At 35.4% G+C, this 19327-nt stretch overlaps 2 protein-coding genes across 4 annotated transcripts; both read left to right on the top strand.

Moving 5' to 3' along the window:
- Nucleotides 1-28: 28 nt before the first annotated feature.
- LOC112565869 (DEP domain-containing protein 7-like) lies at nt 29-7090 on the top strand. Its single transcript, XM_025241721.1, has 8 exons — nt 29-168; nt 820-1019; nt 1327-1544; nt 1924-2096; nt 3193-3459; nt 3952-4250; nt 4517-4718; nt 5272-7090. Exons 2-8 carry the CDS (start codon nt 864-866, stop codon nt 5469-5471), a joined length of 1515 nt encoding a protein of 504 aa, XP_025097506.1. The 5' UTR covers nt 29-168; nt 820-863; the 3' UTR covers nt 5472-7090.
- A 702-nt stretch (nt 7091-7792) lies between these two features.
- LOC112565868 (T-complex protein 11-like protein 1) lies at nt 7793-19203 on the top strand. Of its 3 annotated transcripts, none has more exons than XM_025241717.1 (10): nt 7793-7916; nt 9233-9417; nt 9805-9937; nt 10444-10564; nt 10784-11004; nt 11332-11468; nt 12281-12519; nt 12999-13177; nt 14109-14275; nt 15524-19203. In XM_025241717.1, exons 2-10 carry the CDS (start codon nt 9243-9245, stop codon nt 15739-15741), a joined length of 1590 nt encoding a protein of 529 aa, XP_025097502.1. In that variant the 5' UTR covers nt 7793-7916; nt 9233-9242; the 3' UTR covers nt 15742-19203. The 3 variants fall into 3 exon arrangements, with proteins under 3 accessions (XP_025097502.1, XP_025097505.1, XP_025097503.1); XM_025241720.1 differs by lacking the exon at nt 7793-7916 and adding an exon at nt 7922-7941; XM_025241718.1 differs by lacking the exon at nt 7793-7916 and adding an exon at nt 8080-8112.
- Nucleotides 19204-19327: the final 124 nt, after the last annotated feature.

Genomic DNA, 19327 nt, shown 5'->3' with positions numbered 1-19327 from the left:
AATTAAAATATCTGCATTTGGTTTGATTAAAATGCATCCTGGGATGGCGAGCGAGTTTCGAATAAGTCAACATATGACATGGCTACGTTTGTAACAGAAGCACCAGATTTCCACAAGCATTTTGCTTTGAAAAGACTTTCCCACTAAGGGAACCTAAAGCCAGTATTGGTTAGTTGGTTGAATATTTCAGTTTTGTTTTATTCTATGTGTCTGTCATGTATACTTTCACATTTCTAATCACAATGCTCGTAGGCGAGCGTCGGGTGTTTGGGTATCTATGAATTTTGCTTGGCTAGTGCTGCAGTATTATATCTTAATATGTAGTAGCCTTATGTCGTAGTCCTTTAATTATATATCATTAAACAATATTGAAACATAAGTGGTCTTCTACGATTTAACTAGATGATTTGGGTTGTTTTTACTTTGATCGAAGATGTATATGTACGCCAATGTTTAATTTTTATTATTAGTAGTTGTTATATAACGCGATATTATTTACTAATATCTTCACCAGCATTAACTGAACTGAGCTGCATTATCTCCTTCCATTCACTCGCGTGCGTTCGAATTTCGAATGTTTCTTAAATAAAAGTGCTTGGGAATTAAAAAGACATCGACCAAAAATGATTGTCAGTGTCCATAACATTTTTTCTTTCGTGATAGAACATCATACAATGAACAAATTTTTATTGGGTTAGTGACCTCACAAAATGTTGGACAAATTTATCTACACCTAATTGTTTTTGGACGTTTGATGTAGGATTTCAATAATGAATTACTATTGAGTTTGATTTAATAAACAAAACAATAAATTTGCAGGTCCATTCCGTGCAACACAGATTTGGAATGAGCTTATTGCTCACATGAAGAAGAAGGTAGAACTAAAGAGACGTCGACATAAGATGCGTGTTTATAACAACTGTTTCACGGGAACAGATGCTGTTGATGTCATTTTGCACTATCTGCTTAGCGATAAAGATACTTTTTCGACAGACCTTACCAGAGAAAAAGCTGTTAAGGTAAAAAGGAAAAAGACAAAAATTCATTGTTTTCTCTTACCTCTTATAAACTTTAAAGCATGTTGCAAATTGTCATTTTATTAATAATTACATTAAGAATTGTAGCTTTAAGTGGAAGGCAGTATATTCACCAATCTAAGTAAATATTTTTGTTCATGAAATCTATTTGACTTGACTTTCTCTTCATGGTTGCATTCTTATATTGAGTGAGTGACGTAGGACCTATAAGTGTTTTTTCTTAATGATTGAAAAAGATTCTTGCATTATTATTTGATTTTTGATTTTCATATGTAATTTACTTTGTTAGGTTTGCCAGCTGCTGCTAACAAAGAAAGTTTTTGAACCTGTCACATCTCGTCATGGGAATAACACTAAGCATGCTTTTGAGGATACTAGTGGAAAATTGTATTGCTTCATTGAGACGGACTCCTCGGAAAATAGAGAAAATGAGCCTCCCATCGAAAATGACTCAGATGATGATTCATTATGTGATGAAACTGACAGTCACTGCACTGAAAGCAGGAGGTTTGTCTCAGTTATGGTAGGGGAGCAAGTATTTTTAATGAAAGGTTATATAGAAGACTTACAAGGCACAACAACTAAATAACAGTTTTTATAACAATTTTGCTGATATCTTTTGAGAATGCTCTGATTGCACAAAGAGGATTTCATTACAGTGAGTGGTCTTTTTCTTTAAAGGCTAATATTTCAACAACAACAAAATATTGCAGATGGCTTTTTGTTAGAATTATAACATTATATGCTATTAAGATTTTTTTCCCTAAATACCGAGTAAATGTGTTTTCAACTGTCAATAATTGCCAGAAATGTACAGCTACAGATATATTGCCTGTTTCTTTGTGTCTTTATCACATCATCGTTGTGGACATCAAATGAAATACAGAGGTAGTCTCCTGATGGAACCTTTGTCTGGAAAAGTTGGCATCATCCATCCTGAATCAAAGGCCGATCATAAGAGTCAAGCGTCTTTCTGCTCATTAAGTTCCTACAGTTCTTTACCTTCCTTGTCAGATTTTGATTCAAGCAATGACAGTTCTGGAGCGGTCACAAAGGATGGTAAGGATAACATGAAATATACCAATGTCTTGTTCTTAATCTGATTGCTAACATTTCTGTTAATTCTTTTACTTATTCCTCCCATGACTAATACTGGTCGTTGGGGAAAGCACATGAATAAACATGGCTGCTCACAAGGCCTGCCACTCATCTCTGTATTGGGCAATCGTGAGTAGGTCCTGCACCAGCTGACCAGTCCACTCTTTCACATTCATAAGCCAGGTCTGGGCATCATAGCGTTGACGTGTACTTGGAGGGCAGTCTTTGAGAAAGAGTTGTCCTGGGTCACATTGCCAAACAGCATCAACCCTTGATCCAGTGTTCCCTAGCTGCCCTTATTCCTACCTTTATTCCTAATCGTTATTCCTACCCATCCACTCCCCCTCCCCCCCCTTTTTTTTTTCAAATGGCACAATTCACTTCTTTGTACTTGGAAGCTGTCTGGGGACTGCTTATCTTTTCCCTCTTCAAGATCTTCCTTTGGTCAGAGATCTTGAATGTTCATGATCCAGGATTGTTTCTGTTTCTTCTGGCACTTTCTAGACTGATGACAGTAGCACTTCTTTGATGTTTCCAGCAAGGGTGTCTACATCACAGTCCAGGTTCAATGCAGTGAATGTACCTTTAACTTTGACCTTTTAGATTTCAGCAACATTTGGGTCTTGCAGCTTCTTCAAAGCAAATATGGGAGATGTTTTTGTTTTAGGCTTAGATGATTTCACACATTTAATTTAACAGACAAATTTTGAGTTAATCTGGTGAATGCTGGCTTGTTTGATACAAAGATAAACTTATTCTTTTGAATAGGACGACTTTATTTATGAACGGGAAAGGCTCCCATTATTTGTGATTCCCATAATTATTACTGAGCTCTGATTAACTCTTTTAAGTTGCATAAACTTACTGAAAAGATTCATGCTTGCAAAAATAGTTAAAATAATTATTTGAATTGACATGGTATCTGTGCACATCTAACCATGCTATTTAACGTAGTTGCTTGTTCATAGTGAAACTGCCATCATATCTATATAGTTCATTTCTATGAAGCTCTCTTATCAACCTTTTACTTTAGTTTTTTTGTCCTTCCCGCTGGCAGTCATCGAGGAAGTGTGGAGAGAAGTGGCCCTGGCACAGCTGACGACCTTGATTGACTTGACCTTTCTGGACGGCGTGTTGGCAGAGGACAAGCTGAGCAAGCGGCAGCAGCAGCACCATAACCTTATCATCTCCAATATTGTGGCCAAGAACTGGCATCTCCCTATCACACAGAGCCTTATCAACCTCAATCTAGTGGGGTTAGAGGAGGCCGAAGAGGATGGCGTAATACAGACGGCCATTGCCTGCATTGAGTGTTTGCCTAAAGGTAACATGGGTAAATTTACTTGACAGACTTGGGTTGGTAGAGGGTGAGAGGCTGTGTGAATATTTTGTATGCCCCTGTGTGAATTTTCCAAGCCTACCTGTTAAGGAAGGGTGCTCCGGTGGCTGTTAGTGCCTGTCACCAATACTGTGAAGGTAGGCTGTCCTGGGTTAAGCTCTCGTCTCGGACATGCTGTTCTTTTTCTGCATGTGGCATTTGTTTACAGGGCTGAATGCCTTGCATTGATGTAGCCTTAGTTGCTGGCTCATCGTAAAACACCAGTCTTTCCCATCCCCCTTTACCTGTTAAGAAAAAGCAGGAAGAATCACTTGAGGTTCACAGAAAATTCCCAGCAGCCTCTTAAAATGTGTGGCTGCATTTTTTAGTCAAGGTTATACTTTTTACTTGAATTCTTGTAGGTGTGTGTGTGTCAATGAGTGAGAATGAAAAGCAGAAATTTATGGTCGCACCTGAGATTCTTCATTTTTGTGGCAGGAGCATCCTTGTTAACAGAAAACAACTTCCAGAAAAATGATGACTCCACCAAGCAGCAAGCTTTTGAACTTCTCCACAAACATTACAGCTGCTTAGCAGAAACCATTTTGCCAGGGCGATTTTTTGACTTGCACATGGCCATTTTGAACCTTGTGCTTCAACGCCATGACAAACAAGCCCTGGAGGCACTGAGGCTGGACATGATCCTCCTGCCGGTAACTGCCAAAGAAGAGCTTCACCGTTTGCTCAAATTTATGACGGCTGTATCACTTGACACTAGCCTAACTCTTGATTCCAGTGTAAGTTTTCATAATTTACAGCAGCTTTTTTGTTTTAAAGGGTTGATGGGGATAAGGGTAGCCTTAGATTGTGACAAATTATCTCATAGTTGAAAGTTGTGACTTCTGTTTATAAACATTTTACTTTTAACCGATAACATGGCTTCCTATTTTTAAATATTTCAAATCTTATTAGGTGCAGGATGGCCCTTTCTAGATTTCAGATTTTTCTCAAACTTCTTTAATTTAACTTTATAGATCTACATTTGTTGAGCTTTTTCTTTCAGGATTCAAATGAGGTGGTTGTTTTGAGGGCTTTCTCTAATGCCATTTTCAAACACAAACTGTTAGCCCCAAACCTTGGATCAACATTGGTGCAATTCATGATGCAACACCTGCGCAAGATGTTCACTGTGCCTTATGTCATCCGTGAGAAAGTATCCCTTAGGCTATATCAGATAAAAAGTGGACAAAGTCTTCCAGAATATGGTAGGTACCAAACTGCTGTCTTATAGGAGATATATTAGTGTGCATGAAAAAGAAACATATGAAACATTATCTGTAATCAATGTTGTGCAGAAACCAAGAGCAGTGATATTACATTCTTTTTCTTTTTTTTTGTGTGTGTGTGCTCCTGTGTAGTTTTACAATTAAAGTCAATTATTCAAGTATCAAAGCCAAAACGTCGCATCAGTTTTTATTAGTTTATTTAATTTCGAAATTCTTAGTTTCCAGCTAACAAACATTTTTGAATCATTAAAATCACAAAGGGCAATCTATCAGAGGGTAATTATAGACAAAACTTAACATTGGCAACCCACTGAAAGTGTCAAAATGGCTGGTTTAATTATCTGTGCTAAAGATTTGAAGATTATCAGCTGAGTGGAGTTGTAACAAATGTTTTGCAGAACAAATCTTGACAAGTTGATAAAATGAGAAAACTAATATTTTTTCTCCTTTCAAATCTCTTCACCTTGTAACCAGTATCTTTTCATTGCCACAAAATATTTTTTTTTAATTGCTTGCATATTTTTTGTTGCAGATACCACATTTTGTGATCGAGTATCAAAGGAAGAGTTTGATCGCCAGGCACGTGATTGCACCCAAGAAGCGCTTGTGAATCTTATGAACAACATTCTTGATGATACTAAACTTACGTTAAAAGAGAAGAAACAGAAACTAAAACATTTTCAGAAGTGTTACCCTACCCTTTATGAAAGACACTTCTCTGGCATGGTATGAAATTTTTGTAATGGTCGAACAGTTCTTCCTTACCCAAACTTCAGAGTGAAAAAAGCATCTAGTCCTTTCTGTTGCTTTTTTTCATAGCGACATTGTTTGAGAGGACATCTATCTTCCAAAAGAATCTATTGAAGTTTATGTGCTCACTGTTGATATATTTTATATTTAACAATGAAACTCCTTTGTATGCACAGATAATTGAAACATCTTAGTAGGAACTGATTATTCTTGTCAAGACAACAGGGTTTTGACATTTTTTGCTTTTTCATTGTTGGTCCATCAGTTTTGTTTTTTTTTTTTTTTTTTTTAATATGGGCTTTTTTACTTTTGCTCAAATATTTGAAAAAATCAAAACTATTGACTGGATTGTAAATATAAAATGTTTTTGATGCTCACTTCAAGTCCTTATCACATACAGAGAAGGTTTCCACCCTCTTAATTGGTTTCTGCTTTTGGTGGGTTCTACATTACCTGCAATAACTGGTGCAATATGTAGTGTTTGGTCTATGTATTCTGTTGGTCTTGATTCTGCATGCCTTTTTGTCCTATTTTGTCATAGGAATTGTGATGTTTGAGGTGAAAAATGTTATAAAATCTAGTACAAATGTCACCAATATGCTTGAAAATAATAGGTCATGTTTAAGAAATCAAGCATAATGGTCAGCAATTGCACAGAATATATGAAAAGAACAACTCTTCTTACGTATATGAACTATGACCACTATATGTTAAAAAAATCATGACTATTTTCCTAAACCTTTATCCCATGTTTTTTGTTGGAGCTTGAAAATTTATTTAGTATTGACATCCATTGGCAGCAGACTGGCACTACCATACATTTTTGTAAATTATAAGCAATATCCATTTATGGCATTAAAATGACACTTCTGTAGATACATGATTGTACACTTATTCATGCAGATGAAATGCTTGTATATGTACGCGTCTTCAAAAAGAATGTGGAGAGAAAAAGACAAGGGCAAATGAATGTAACTGGTTCAAAAAGTCAGCTGTATTTATTAACGCACTTTATAAGCAAAGAATAGAACTACTGTTAAATACTATGCAACTTTGTCAGTGGAGGCACTGAAACATTTACTGTGATTTTATTAGCATTGCCATTCTTTTCTAAAGGGTGCTATCATGTTTTGTTGGGCTTGTAGCAGATCATGTTACTGGGATCTTATCTCAGACTGCTTGTATTGCCACACTTGTTGTGAGATCTTTAAAAGGGATCACTAGGCCTGATCAAGCTTAGAATATTTACATACGGTTTATGTAAGCTTATCTTTGTAACATTTATGTTGATACGTGCATCTCGTATTACCTGATTTCTGTAATATCCCATTCCTAGACCACCACCTACGATCACTGTCTATAGTTCAGCTGGTTTCCATTTCAGCAGAAGTGTAACTAAAACAAACGATGTACAAATCCTACAGTTCAGTTTTGAATAAGAGTGTTCATAATTAGAAATGCAAATCATATTTAAGGATAAGTGGCTTTGTAAATATTTTGGATTTTTGAGATGGATCAAGACCACTTCAGAAATTATGAAAATATGTTAAAGTATATTTTTTAACAAATTATTTTGACAATACAATGAATTTGGTGCTGAAGAATAGTTTGGATTGTGTTTGTGTGTGAAGTTTGTGTTTTCGTTTATAAAACTTTTCAATCCCTCAACATAAAACTGCAACTTGACATTCCGAAATGATAAACGTTTCCTGCACTTTGTATAAATTAAATACGTGCATTTGCTAGCATTTAAAGCTCACTTGAAATCAGTAGAGACCAAAGGCATTTGCTGACATAAGCTGTGATTCCTGTGCTGGAATTTTGCCAAGATATGTCTCCCTATCTATAACTTTTGTTTATTCTGTCACCCTTGTAAACAAAATGGGTCTTGTACGATACATCGGTGTCGACAGAATCGAGCTTTCCCTACTGACACTGACAGACTATAGTTTTGTAAGATATACGTTTCGTCGAATAAGTCACCAAGAGCTATAGGAAATGGTGAATCTGGAGCCTTTTAAATAGTGATTCTCTCTTTCTTCCTCCTATACCCAAATTTTCATACCGTCGCAAGTCCTTTGTCAGCAAACGGAAATGTTCCAATTTGATTATCATGAGGTCACATTAAACAGTTTTTATTTATTTCGGCAAAAATTTTAAAAAAACGCGACAAAGGAAGGATAGTAAACAACACAAGTAGCGTGCCTACAAACATAAAAATCGAGACAAAGGAAGGATAGTAAACAACACACTGTAGCATGCCCAGTCACGAACAGCACAGCCTTCTCTGATATAAGGTCTAAGTTTAGAAACACCCTACATGAATTTATGTGACGTCACATCCGTAAACAAAGTTAGCGTCCTTCCTTTGTCAGTCGTGTAGAGTTCTACGACATTCTAGACAAATTTGCGACACAGAACGCACAGGTAATTCAACAACAACAGAATACCAGTACGGTTTGGTATAATCTTGACAATTCTTCCATTTAGGAGGTAAAAATTTGATTAGTTGTGTTTAAAATGCAAAAGTCTGACAGTAACCAAATGAGGTCATTGGCTGCATCCCTCGGTTGCAGACGACTTATTCCGTCAGCTGATGGACGCGAGTGGAGCAGTCAACACTGTTGGTTTCATGCCATGCTCGTGAAAAATAATTAAACAGATAACAAAATAACTCAATCGAGTTAAAAGATAAATGAGTCCATTTAGCAGTTAGTGCATGGGGAATTCATTAAATCTCGTTGTGTGATCTACGGATAAACTACGTCTAAATATGGATCATTTTGTCGTCTGTTTCAGTGCTAACGCAATATGCCAATTTTTTTTTTGTGTGCAGAAATTATTGATTTTTTTATGCAGTATTCGAATTATTTCAGGCGTTACTTCAGAATCAGCTATATATTTAACTTTAATTAAGTATAATATTGAAATTTTAATTACCGTTAATATATAAGCGTGTTTTCTCATTATATATCCATCATATGTTCGTGTTTGTGTAGATTGACGTACGTGCGAATGGGGCCTTTTTCACACCGTATAGTCAGCGTATATTACAGCTGGATATGCATTCACCATAACCATTTTTAACATGCTTACAGTGCTCAGATTTTGCCTTACCCTACTTGGCAGCTTGCCAAGCTGTATTGGGATGCAGGTTGCCATGCAGACACTTTTAATAGTTGTGGGCAGTAGTTGTTTCCCTTATTCATCCGACCACGGATACAGTTCTATGATGCAAATGATCATTATTTCTAATGATGAATCATGATATATGGTTAAATGCACAGAAAAGCTTTATATTCGGCTGTACAATTATGCATATATGTATGTTGTTCCTTCCAAAAGATATATAATCATGAAGTTTCTTTGGGGGATATTGCTTTGATAGGTGTTAATTGCTGTAATAATAACTGCAGTGTCTGATTTGACAGAAAATAAAATCAAAGCATTTTGGGAAGACACTTGATATAAATACTTTATTTTGATGACTACTGATTGAAAGGGGAAACATCACTTAAAAGCCACTTCCTGTACTATTGTGCAGTCATTTGGCAGCATTAATCTTGACTATATTAAGGAATTCATATTTAAGAAACTAATTTTTATAACTTCAAAAAAGCTTATATTAAAGCACATAATTATTCATTTCTTTCACTTTCATGTTTTCCACTCTCCTTGTTCTCAGCACCATTACCTTCTTGTCCTCTTGATATCTAATTATAAAACCTTTCCTTGTACAAAAGGGCCATAATAATGGCAGAGAAGGAGGAAAACAACTTAGACAGGCTGAACCACTCCTCTGACGGTGATAGAGAAGAAAAGAATGGACAGAGCATCCCAAACAGTGAGACAGAGGTAGAAGGCAAGAAGAGAAGGACACGGACACCAAGCCCTAAATCCAACCCAATCCAAGCCTTTATGGTTGCAGGTACATGACTTCTGAAGTATTGAACTTTTTAATGAATGAGTGGAAAGGTGAGTAAAGGTGTATACAAATACACAACACTGCATCTATCTGTCTGCCTTCCCAACGAGGGAAAATTTAAGCACTGGAAAATCTGGCATACACAAAAGGAAGAGAACAGTACAGAAAATATGTGTGTCAAATGTTGAAGGGCAGAGCTGTTCTCTCAGATGAGTGGTGAGAAGGTTTGGAAAAAATCATTAATGATTAGGTTTAGAACAGCTGATTTAAATTTTTCATTTTGGGAGAGGAGTGGTTTTTGAGCACCTTATAGGGAAGTCCAAACATATTTCTGCTATTAAATGTGTATGCTCTATACTATTATATATATAAGGGTTTTGTTGTCTGCAGCTTCTCCTCCAAAGTTCATCTCATTTGACCAGCTGATGGCAGCTGCGAATGGTGTCAAGAACATGTCTCTAGCTCATGAAATAGCTGTCAACAATGACTTCCAGATAGAAAAACTTCAACCACAGGAGAACAGGTGTAAATCAAGACGGTTAAAGTTTTGCTTATAGATTACAGAGATTAAAAATTTATGAATCACTAAAAACAGCTTAATTTGTAATAGTACATAATAATTTTGTAGGTCAACAAAATCTGATGCTCAAGACAAATTAGAATTTCTGAAATTTAAGTTTGAAAGAAAGGAATCTTTTTTTTAGATTATGCATTTACATAGCAAATCTGAGTCATATGATGGTCACTACACTAAAAAATAAGATTTTTCTTTTGCAGTTTTATGATTTATATAATATATAGTGATGATAATTACTTTGAAATGCTTTCTGAGAAGGAGAGTAGTTTGCATAAAAAAAAAATGCAGTGATTATTTACACATTATAATTCACATTGCTTGTGTAGATCTGAGGCTTGTGATTCTTTTCCCCTAAGCAAATTTTTTAGAATAGAGAGCAGCTGGAGATAGGCCGAGAACTAAACATTATATTTTTTTTAAATATTACTGTTGCCTTCATGTTATTTGTATAGCATTGAGAAACAAGTACGTGATGTAATGCACAAAGCTTTCTGGGATGTTCTGGAAGACAAGCTGAAAGGAGATCCTCCAGACTATTCTCATGCACTAGTGCTCATTGAGGAAGTCAGAGAGGTATGTTTTTATTGAATAAAGTTGTGCATTCATGTTTTAGTGAGAGAGAAAGGGATACAAAGTCATGAACCCATGCTGCCTTCACATTACAGCCTTAATTATTATTATCATAACAGCAGCAATGAAAACAGTAAAACACTATTACTGAAGCAGTTTGTGGATATACTTGCAACCATATTCAGCAGCAATAAATTGGATTGCTTTTTTTTTCTCCAACAGATGTTGGTATCACTTCTGCTGCCACAACATGTGCGACTCCGTGCTCAACTGCAAGAAGTGCTGGACATGGACCTCATCCAGCAGAAGATGGAGAATGATGCATTTGACATTTTTTATTATGCAAACTATGTTGTTGACACCATGTCACGGTTGTGTGCTCCTGTGCGGGATAAAAGGGTGGCCAGACTTAGAGATAGCAAAGAGGTGGTCCCTCTCTTCAAGTGAGTGTATGAAGCAGGGATTATTATTCTGTGTGTGTATGTGTGTGTGTTTTGATCTGTAAATATTTAAGGTTCTGTGAAGTTTTTTACAGAGCATTTTTCCACGAGTGATCAACAGATGAATGTGCTGTATTACAAATATTCTTGGATATACTGTAACATCTCTTTTTTGTCATTTTGCTGTGATGTTACAATGTTAGTTGTAACAAACTTTTTGTCTCAATATCTTATTTGCAAAAGCAATTGGAACTTTGCTGTTGCGAAGAAAGAATGGAAGAGTCTTATAACCTTTATCCTTTTTTTTAACCATTGGACTTAACATTGCAGGGAGATCTTTGAAGTTCTGGAGTTAATGAAAATGGACATGGCAAACTTCACCATTCAGCAAATACGACCTTATCTTCAGCAACAGTCAGTAGAATATGAACGAAAGAAGTTCAACGAATTTCTTAAGACTCAGGAGGGTATGAAGTGTGTTTACTTTCGTTGTGAATAACCATATAAACGACAATAATAATGATAATAATAACTACAGTAAATCTTTCTGATCATAATACACTACAATAATATGATGCATGCTTTCACCAAAAAGCTGTGCTCAGTGGTATGGGACTCCAAGCAAAGAATTTTCTCTTTCTCTCTAGCTATAAAATACATTTTATACTTATAAAACTCATTCTTTAACAATACAAATCATTTGTATACTTATAGAATGAATTAGGAAGAGGGATGAAGTTAAGGTAATGTGTAGTATAGTTAGCATCAAGCTGGTAACAAAAAGCATAGTTATAGTTGTCAACGTGAACTGGCAGCAACACAATTACATTTCCTGAAGAAGCATGCAGTCTTCCAGTTATAGAGAGCAATGTGAGCAGCATTGTTTGCGGCCATTATTAAGACCGATTGTTCAGAGAGGATTATGTATATATGATTTTTTTAGTAGCTTTATTAACAGCATTTACAAACATTTTTTAAAGTGGAATGACAACTAAAGATCCTATATTGTTTATTCAACTATAAAGAACACACACTATGATGTTCTTTACATATTGCTATCAGATATTTTGAACTGTAACACTCGGCAGGAGCGAATGGGAAATAAAGAGCATAATTTGAATAGTTACCCATGTACTTGCATTCTTGAGTACAGTTAACTGCGCTTTCAGCTTGAGGATCACTATGTACAAACCTGCCTATCATCATTTGCGATGAATTATGTTTTTAAATCCTGCTGGCTAGGATGCATGTTGTAACTCTTTGGGAAAATGTTTTTTAGAGAGTGGCACAGATGGTCTGGAGATCACACGAATGTGGTTGAAGAGAAACTATGACAAGCTTCTTGCTGAAGAGGCTCACTGCGAAGAACAGGACTCTGCAGCTTCCCAAGCTTCTGCTACTGACTCCATGCCATCAACTTCTTCAGGATCTAGAGGCTCTAAGGCAACACCTGCTGCGATCATGAATGAAGCATACATGGAGACACTCAGCTGGGATGAGAACAATATCTATCCAGAGGTTTGAGAATTCATGCTTTAACTATAGGTTTTGTGAGCATTGCTCTGAAAGGTAATAAATATAAGGAATGGTTGAGAAGCCATCAGAATAGAAAGAAAAATAGAGACTCTTGTTACTGTGCAATTTACATGCTAGTTTTTTACTTCGCTTTCCACAAACGATTGCTTTCATATCATACATTCATATCAACTACTTCTATTAATAAATATAAGATTATTTCTGGAAAGCAATGTAAAATTTTAACAAAGGATCAACAAGGGTTGCACGCATTATTGCATGAAACTTGCTGAAATTTGTTTTGGAAGGGTTTTTTTCCCCCTGCCACTGAAATAAAGTGTGCATTTGCACAGGCATGCATTATGGATTTTAACTAATGTTGCTTGCATAGCATATTTTATATTTTGCTATATTTTTAAGCATTTCTTGGATACTTGGATGTGTTTTTAAGTTGCTTAGTTGAGTATCATTTTTATTTGCAGACTCTACTGATGGATAGAGCACGCTTCTTCGAACTTGAAACAAAATGTTCTCTGCTGACAAACATTGCGGCTGTGCAGCTGGTGACCTACAGTACAGTGGGAGCCCCAATTGCTGGCATTCAGACATTGAAGCAGACATTGAAGTCTCATGTTCAGACACTGCTAGAAGGAGAAAACATGTCAGAGCATTTACCAAGACTTTATACCTCTTTATTTCTTTCAAGTGTTATATTTTAACTGCCATAATCTTACTTTTTTCTGCACAACACATATCCTTCCATAGCTCTTACATTATGAGACTCAAAGGGATTGTTTAACATTTTTATGTGCTTCATGGTCATAAAAGTACCATAAATATAGGTCTATTGAGCACACCCATATATAAGCTAAATTTTTTTTAAAGAATATCTACTTTCTTAGTAAATAAGCTACACTAGTTTATAAGCTGCATTGTAGGCATAGTGTCTTGTTTTCAGCATGATCAGCTTAAAATATTTTGCATTTATTATTTATAATTATTATTAAATGATCTGAATACTTGAGTTGTATGCAGCTTTGATTTAAAATTTGAACATTTAACAACATGAAGAGTTAACACTTCAGCAAAGAGCTCATAAAAAAATTAATGTACAGTAAACACGATATTTTGAGTTACAGAGAAGCTAAAAATAGACAAGGGTTTGATGCTCCTATCATCGGAAAAATCTGCAAACAAGCCACATTGCGTTTTTAAGCTAAAGGGTTTAAAGCTGGGGGGAAAAAGTTGCGGCATATTGTCCAAAATTTACAGCACAATTAAATGATATAGGCTCACAGAGAAAGAAATGCATATACACCTGTATACATACAAACATAAAACACTATTTGGTTTGTAAATTGTACATAAATTTGAATAGAACACTCACTAAAACATAGCTATGCATGTTCACATGCAGACATGTATGCATGCACACATCCTATACCATAAACAAAGCCATTTACTCTCTTGTCTTTTACTGTCTAACAACACACATACAGCATTCTTAAAACATAAGAATTGGCTGACCTGTCTGTTTATATTTGCTTCTCAACACGCACACACTCTACTAATGTGCAATTTCTATCATGCAGAGACTTGAAGGAGACACTGGCGAATGTCGCAGAGCAGGTGAAAAAGGATGTAAATGAGTGTCTTGTTCAACATGGCTTTTCTCAGCTGGATGAAAAGAAATCCAAGCTGCTGACTGGGCAGATCTGTGATCTTGCATCATCTGGTAATGCAGTGACAACTCTCATGAGTGAGTGCTTAGAACTGTCTCTAGAGTTATGTCTGTATTCTCGTACCTGACCTATACTGAACACCAGTCTCTCATCATATGCACCTTTGAATTCAGGGGTGGGCAAAGTTTTTTGCTTTGCTGACCAGTCTCAAAATTCTAAGCTCTCCTTTGAAGGCATCCACCCCAAGTGCTCTCTAACGACTACATCAGACATGTCAGCTATATATTTATCTTTGTACTTTGTCTGTGTTAGAATGTACTTTACCACCCCTGTTCTAATTATACCTTAGCTCAGTGTAGACTGGCCTCTGAGCAGGATATAACTATCTCTTGTGGAAAAAAAATGTTATTAATGATTAATGGCCATAATTATTATTAATTCTTATATATGACGGTATGTTTAAGGGGAAAAAATCACTTAGCACTAATGAAAGCATGTTAACAGTAGGAGTTACTTCCCCTTGATTAAACAAAGCTTCACATTCGTGGAGTACTCTTAAACTGTAAAATATCTGCTTTTTGATCTCAAGATTGTAAAGTGAACAGAACCTCACGCTAAACACATAATAGAAAATGATTTCAAAGCTTATTATATTATGAAAATTAGATATGGGGCCACATTTTAGTGTGAATTATATTCTAGTGATAGTGATTGGACATCTGCATAATTCAAGTATTAAATATTGGATGTCTGATACATATCATACACTCGGTCATCATTAGATGATAAATACATTTTCACCACAACGGTATACACAGTTCTACAGAAATGTGATTAAATTTTGATATAGACTTAATGCAGATTACTCATATGAGAGTATAAAATAAGTAAATTTCTTTTTAGTTATTTGTATGTGACCACCATTAATAATAATAATAATGAAGATTTATATAGTACACTCTTAATGGGCTCAGAGTTCTTAACATAAGTATGTATATACTAGTCACCAATAGCCGTGCAACGATATTTGTATATAACAGATATTTGCACTTCTACAACAGACATATCTACTTATAGACCGTGTAAATACAGACACTTTGAACACACTCAAAACATTACATAAAAATAGCATCTGTTTCAACGGCTTATAGCTGGTCTCATTTTCTACATCCACACATACATCTGTGTTATGCTATATATCGTCTACCAATAAACATTTTGGGTCATTTGCTGTAATGTGTTTAGAGTCCAGGCTTATTTTCTGTCCAGTTATATTTTTATGCATCTACACCATTTTCAAGAAAACAATTTTTTTTTCTGTTAAGAGCGTCGAATGACAAACTTCATAAAGGATTCAATATCCACCCGACGTGTTGACCCCCTCAAGCTTCCTCCTGGCTTTTCTGCAGTGGAGACGGAGTTATCTCAAGTACTTGGGCAGTTTATGCGGCTCATCTCTCACAACCGGTCTGTGTTTGGCCCACATTACTCAGCAGTTATTTCTCAGCTCCTGGAACGACAGCAGGACCTGTCTCCCCATTGAACTTCATTATCTAGAGTCCCCTTCTGAGAATGTTGGCATGTTGCCGAGTGATGGTTTGCTTTGGATTGTAGCCTAAAGTCTGTTGTGGCTTCTGTGTGACAAGATACCCTGTGTAAGGTAATCTGTATCTTTGCTGCAGTAATGTTGGTTGTGAACTAAGGGCATAAACACTTGACATGCAGGAATGACTCTATGGCCTTGTCATTAGCAAGACAGCAGCTAACTCTTGAATAGTGACATTACTTGTGACATAAGGCACCACAAAAGGTGGAGAGAGATACTGGCACTATTTTCTGGTTGAACCTGATCCAATCATCAAGTAGAGATTTAAAGGGGAGATTTCATGATCCAGTTTTTAACTTGCCTTAACTTTAAGTAATTATCCCTGACTATTACGATACCACAATGATTTAAAGTTAAACTAAGCTGGTTCATACCATTTGGAGACATCATGAAAATGTCCAGAACATGGATATCGGTCATGAGCCTGTTGATCATGGGTTACATCTACAGGGGACAATACTAGTTCTAGGACAATTAATGATTGCTTCTCGCCCATGCCAGGCTCAAGTCATGCTGTCTGTTAAGGGTTGCAAGTGTGTGATTTACTTTATTGTTGGAAAGTTGATTATGTACAGCTACGCTTTAATGTTATTTGGCTAAGACTGCTGAGGAATGAACTGCAGACATAAACAATTATGTACATATATAATGCATGAATATTTGTCTATGCTTTATCTACCCACCCACCAACACACACATATACACCTATACCTATATGCTTATTTACATTTGTTGAATATATATATATGATCTTGTATATGTAGATGCATGCTTTAAGATTGAGTGTTTTGTTACATTTAAAAGAGTTTTTAAGTTTGTCAGTTTAAAGACAACCTTTATGATTAGTGCAACTTTCCTGTTTTTTCAATGTTTAAATGCCATGTTATAGGTCACCTGTACATGTCTGCATTTTTTTTGTCATGTCAAAACTGGCTGCTAGGATTAGGCACTTCATAAACATAAAAATTATTTTTGTGAAGATTTGTTTGAAATAGTGGTCTACACCATCAATCCTTTCAACTGAAAGTTGCAGTTTTGACTAGGCATCATGACCACCCTATTTGCATTATGATAACTTACATTATAAAAGAAAATATGACTAAATCACATGCTTTTTGGAGAGATCTTCATTAGACTTTTACCTATGGAGATTGTTGATAATTTAAAAAATTCATTTATATTAAGCCTCAATATGAAACTTTGCTATTAATCTAGTAACATTGCAGTGCATGTATATTCTGTATGAGATAATGCCTTCCATGATGTCATGTGCTAAAACTATGATTTAGTGTTAGTTTACAAATTAAGGGTAATGAGTTAATTCAGACGATTGTATGTGTTTATTGAAAAGTGAAGCTAACGATAATTAGAATTGTTTAATCTCATGAACACCACCATTAAAATTGAGAGCAGAAGGAAACCCAAAAGTTGGTAAGAACAAAGGGATGTTTGATGCCATCCTTTTTTTTTAAATGCGCTCCGAGTTGAGTGTCCAATAGATAACACATTAAGTGTATTTTCTGAAGAGATTATGGAGACAATTTTTTCTCTTGTGGGTTTGTGGTTGTCCTGACCATCTCAAATTCTTGTGTGTTGCCTATTCAGATAGTGGATCAGGGCTTCTGCTTACGCAAAAAATTGCGTACAGTACGCATTAAAAGTTCGGAGGACCCCTTCAATTTTCGTCAATGGGGTCCCATACAAATTTGGGCAAAGATCAGGGACCCCTTGAAAATCTGAAGAAGGGGTCCCTGGGACCCCAAAGAATTTAGCCTTAGCAGAAGCCCTGGTGGATTTTGTGTTTTCTGTAAAGGTTGGTGATTACAATCCATGTATCCATTGAAAGTGCTTCCACTTTAATGTGCTGGTCACTGTTGCTGCAACAGCTACCATAATCATACAGTAAAGACTCCAGGTTCACTGTTTTGGTGTCATCAGTGTATATACATGTATATGTACATTGAAAGTTAATTTTTTTTTTCTTTCAGATACAACACACGTTAGGAAATAATTATTGCAAAAGTTATTACTTAATGGGCTTCTTAGTGTTTCAGCCCCTTTCTCTTCCCTTTGTCATCAAACCACTAACTTGTATTGCACGTCCATGATAAAACAACAGTTAGACTATTCTTTCTGCTGTCATTTTTGTGTTAATTAAGTGATTATTTGAGTAATGAGTAATGAGTTCATCGTGCAACTGAATTATGAAGAATAATTTGAAATACTTTTTAGCCTTAAGGATAAATCAAAAAAGTAATATTGTCTATTATGGATAGTCAGTTTTTACAAAAGATAAATTTGCAAAACAGCCATATTTTGGTTTTAAGTAATGTTTAAATCATTTTGTTCTGTTTCCTAAATTACATTTATTTAACAGGATGTAAAGTTATTTGAAAATGAAAGTATTTTTCAGTGGTCTTTGTATCGTTATCACCTGTTATCACAAGTTATATAAAGATAATTAAAATAAAGATCATGTGTATATATTATGTCAGTAATTTTAACCTTATTTCAAAGTTTGATTTTTTTTAAGAGAAATATTTTTTCTTTGACAAAATGCATACACCTTATTCTATTTCATTAATATTTACAGCATACTATTTAGTAGCATTTTTCACAAGTAAGCTGTATTGTAGATGAGATAGAAATATAAAACTTTGAAACCTCATTTGAAAAATATTAAAACATGTTTTTGTGTTAATCTCAAGAAAAGTTCAGATGGATATTCACATTGTGGCATTATATCTTTCCAAACATTTAACTTTTTAAAAATAGTCATCCTAAGATTCTGTTTTGATTTTGTGCTGCTTAGAAAATGCAATAAAATGTGTGTGGTTATTGGTGACTCAATGGGGTTGAGGTGCACAGTAATTATTACTCCTGTAGCATTTAATTCTGGTGAAGCTCCACAGCTTGGCATTAAACTGACTTTAGTTTGACACAGTATAGGTTACTGTATTTGGTTAAAAGAGTCTTTGTGCCCATCCAACAGCTATGGACATCTCAAGAAAAAGAGAAAATGGCATGCAAAGGTTGCTTTCATAGACCTTATCTAAGACATAGTGCACCACAATATAGTTTTCTACTCCTATGCTTGGCAACTTTTTAGGAACCTAACATTTAATCCATCCGCAAGATTCATTTTGAAAAGTATTTCCGACACAGCTATGGCATTACATAAGGCATTTTGTTGGCATTGCTAACTTTCAAATGAATATCAGTCAGGAATTGTTTAGTCATATTTCTCATTGTCTATTAAGGATATTTTCCAATAATTGAAGGTATCTGCTTCAAAGATTGTTTCTTTGAAATCGTATTGCATTGTCTAAGGAAGAGACGAGCTATAGTAATCATCTCTTTCCCCACTTTTATTGAAAAAATAAAATTAAAGAAAAGAAACTTGTTTGTTATAGCTCAAGAATGTCTATTTGCTTAGCTTTTATGACTTCTTGCCGTGCTATAATTTTTGATTTTGACACTTTCTGAGCACTAAGCAATTAATCCCTTTCCTCATTCTCACAAC

This window comes from Pomacea canaliculata, linkage group LG6 (genome assembly GCF_003073045.1).
Source record: "Pomacea canaliculata isolate SZHN2017 linkage group LG6, ASM307304v1, whole genome shotgun sequence".
NCBI lineage: Eukaryota > Metazoa > Mollusca > Gastropoda > Architaenioglossa > Ampullariidae > Pomacea > Pomacea canaliculata.
The sequence above is the reverse complement of the archived record's forward strand: the minus strand, read 5'-3'. Positions and strand labels throughout refer to the sequence as shown.

What these genes read in the sequence shown, in the direction of transcription:
- LOC112565868 (XM_025241717.1), top strand. Translation starts at nt 9,243, where the DNA reads ATGGCAGAGAAGGAGGAAAACAACTTAGACAGGCTGAACCACTCCTCT. An exon ending in CCAAGCCTTTATGGTTGCAG is followed by an intron (nt 9,418 to 9,804) that starts GTACATGACTTC and finishes TGTTGTCTGCAG; the next exon opens with CTTCTCCTCCAAAGTTCATC. An exon ending in CTTCAACCACAGGAGAACAG is followed by an intron (nt 9,938 to 10,443) that starts GTGTAAATCAAG and finishes TTATTTGTATAG; the next exon opens with CATTGAGAAACAAGTACGTG.
- LOC112565869 (XM_025241721.1), top strand. Translation starts at nt 864, where the DNA reads ATGAAGAAGAAGGTAGAACTAAAGAGACGTCGACATAAGATGCGTGTT. An exon ending in CATTGAGTGTTTGCCTAAAG is followed by an intron (nt 3,460 to 3,951) that starts GTAACATGGGTA and finishes TTTTTGTGGCAG; the next exon opens with GAGCATCCTTGTTAACAGAA. An exon ending in ACAAAGTCTTCCAGAATATG is followed by an intron (nt 4,719 to 5,271) that starts GTAGGTACCAAA and finishes TTTTTGTTGCAG; the next exon opens with ATACCACATTTTGTGATCGA.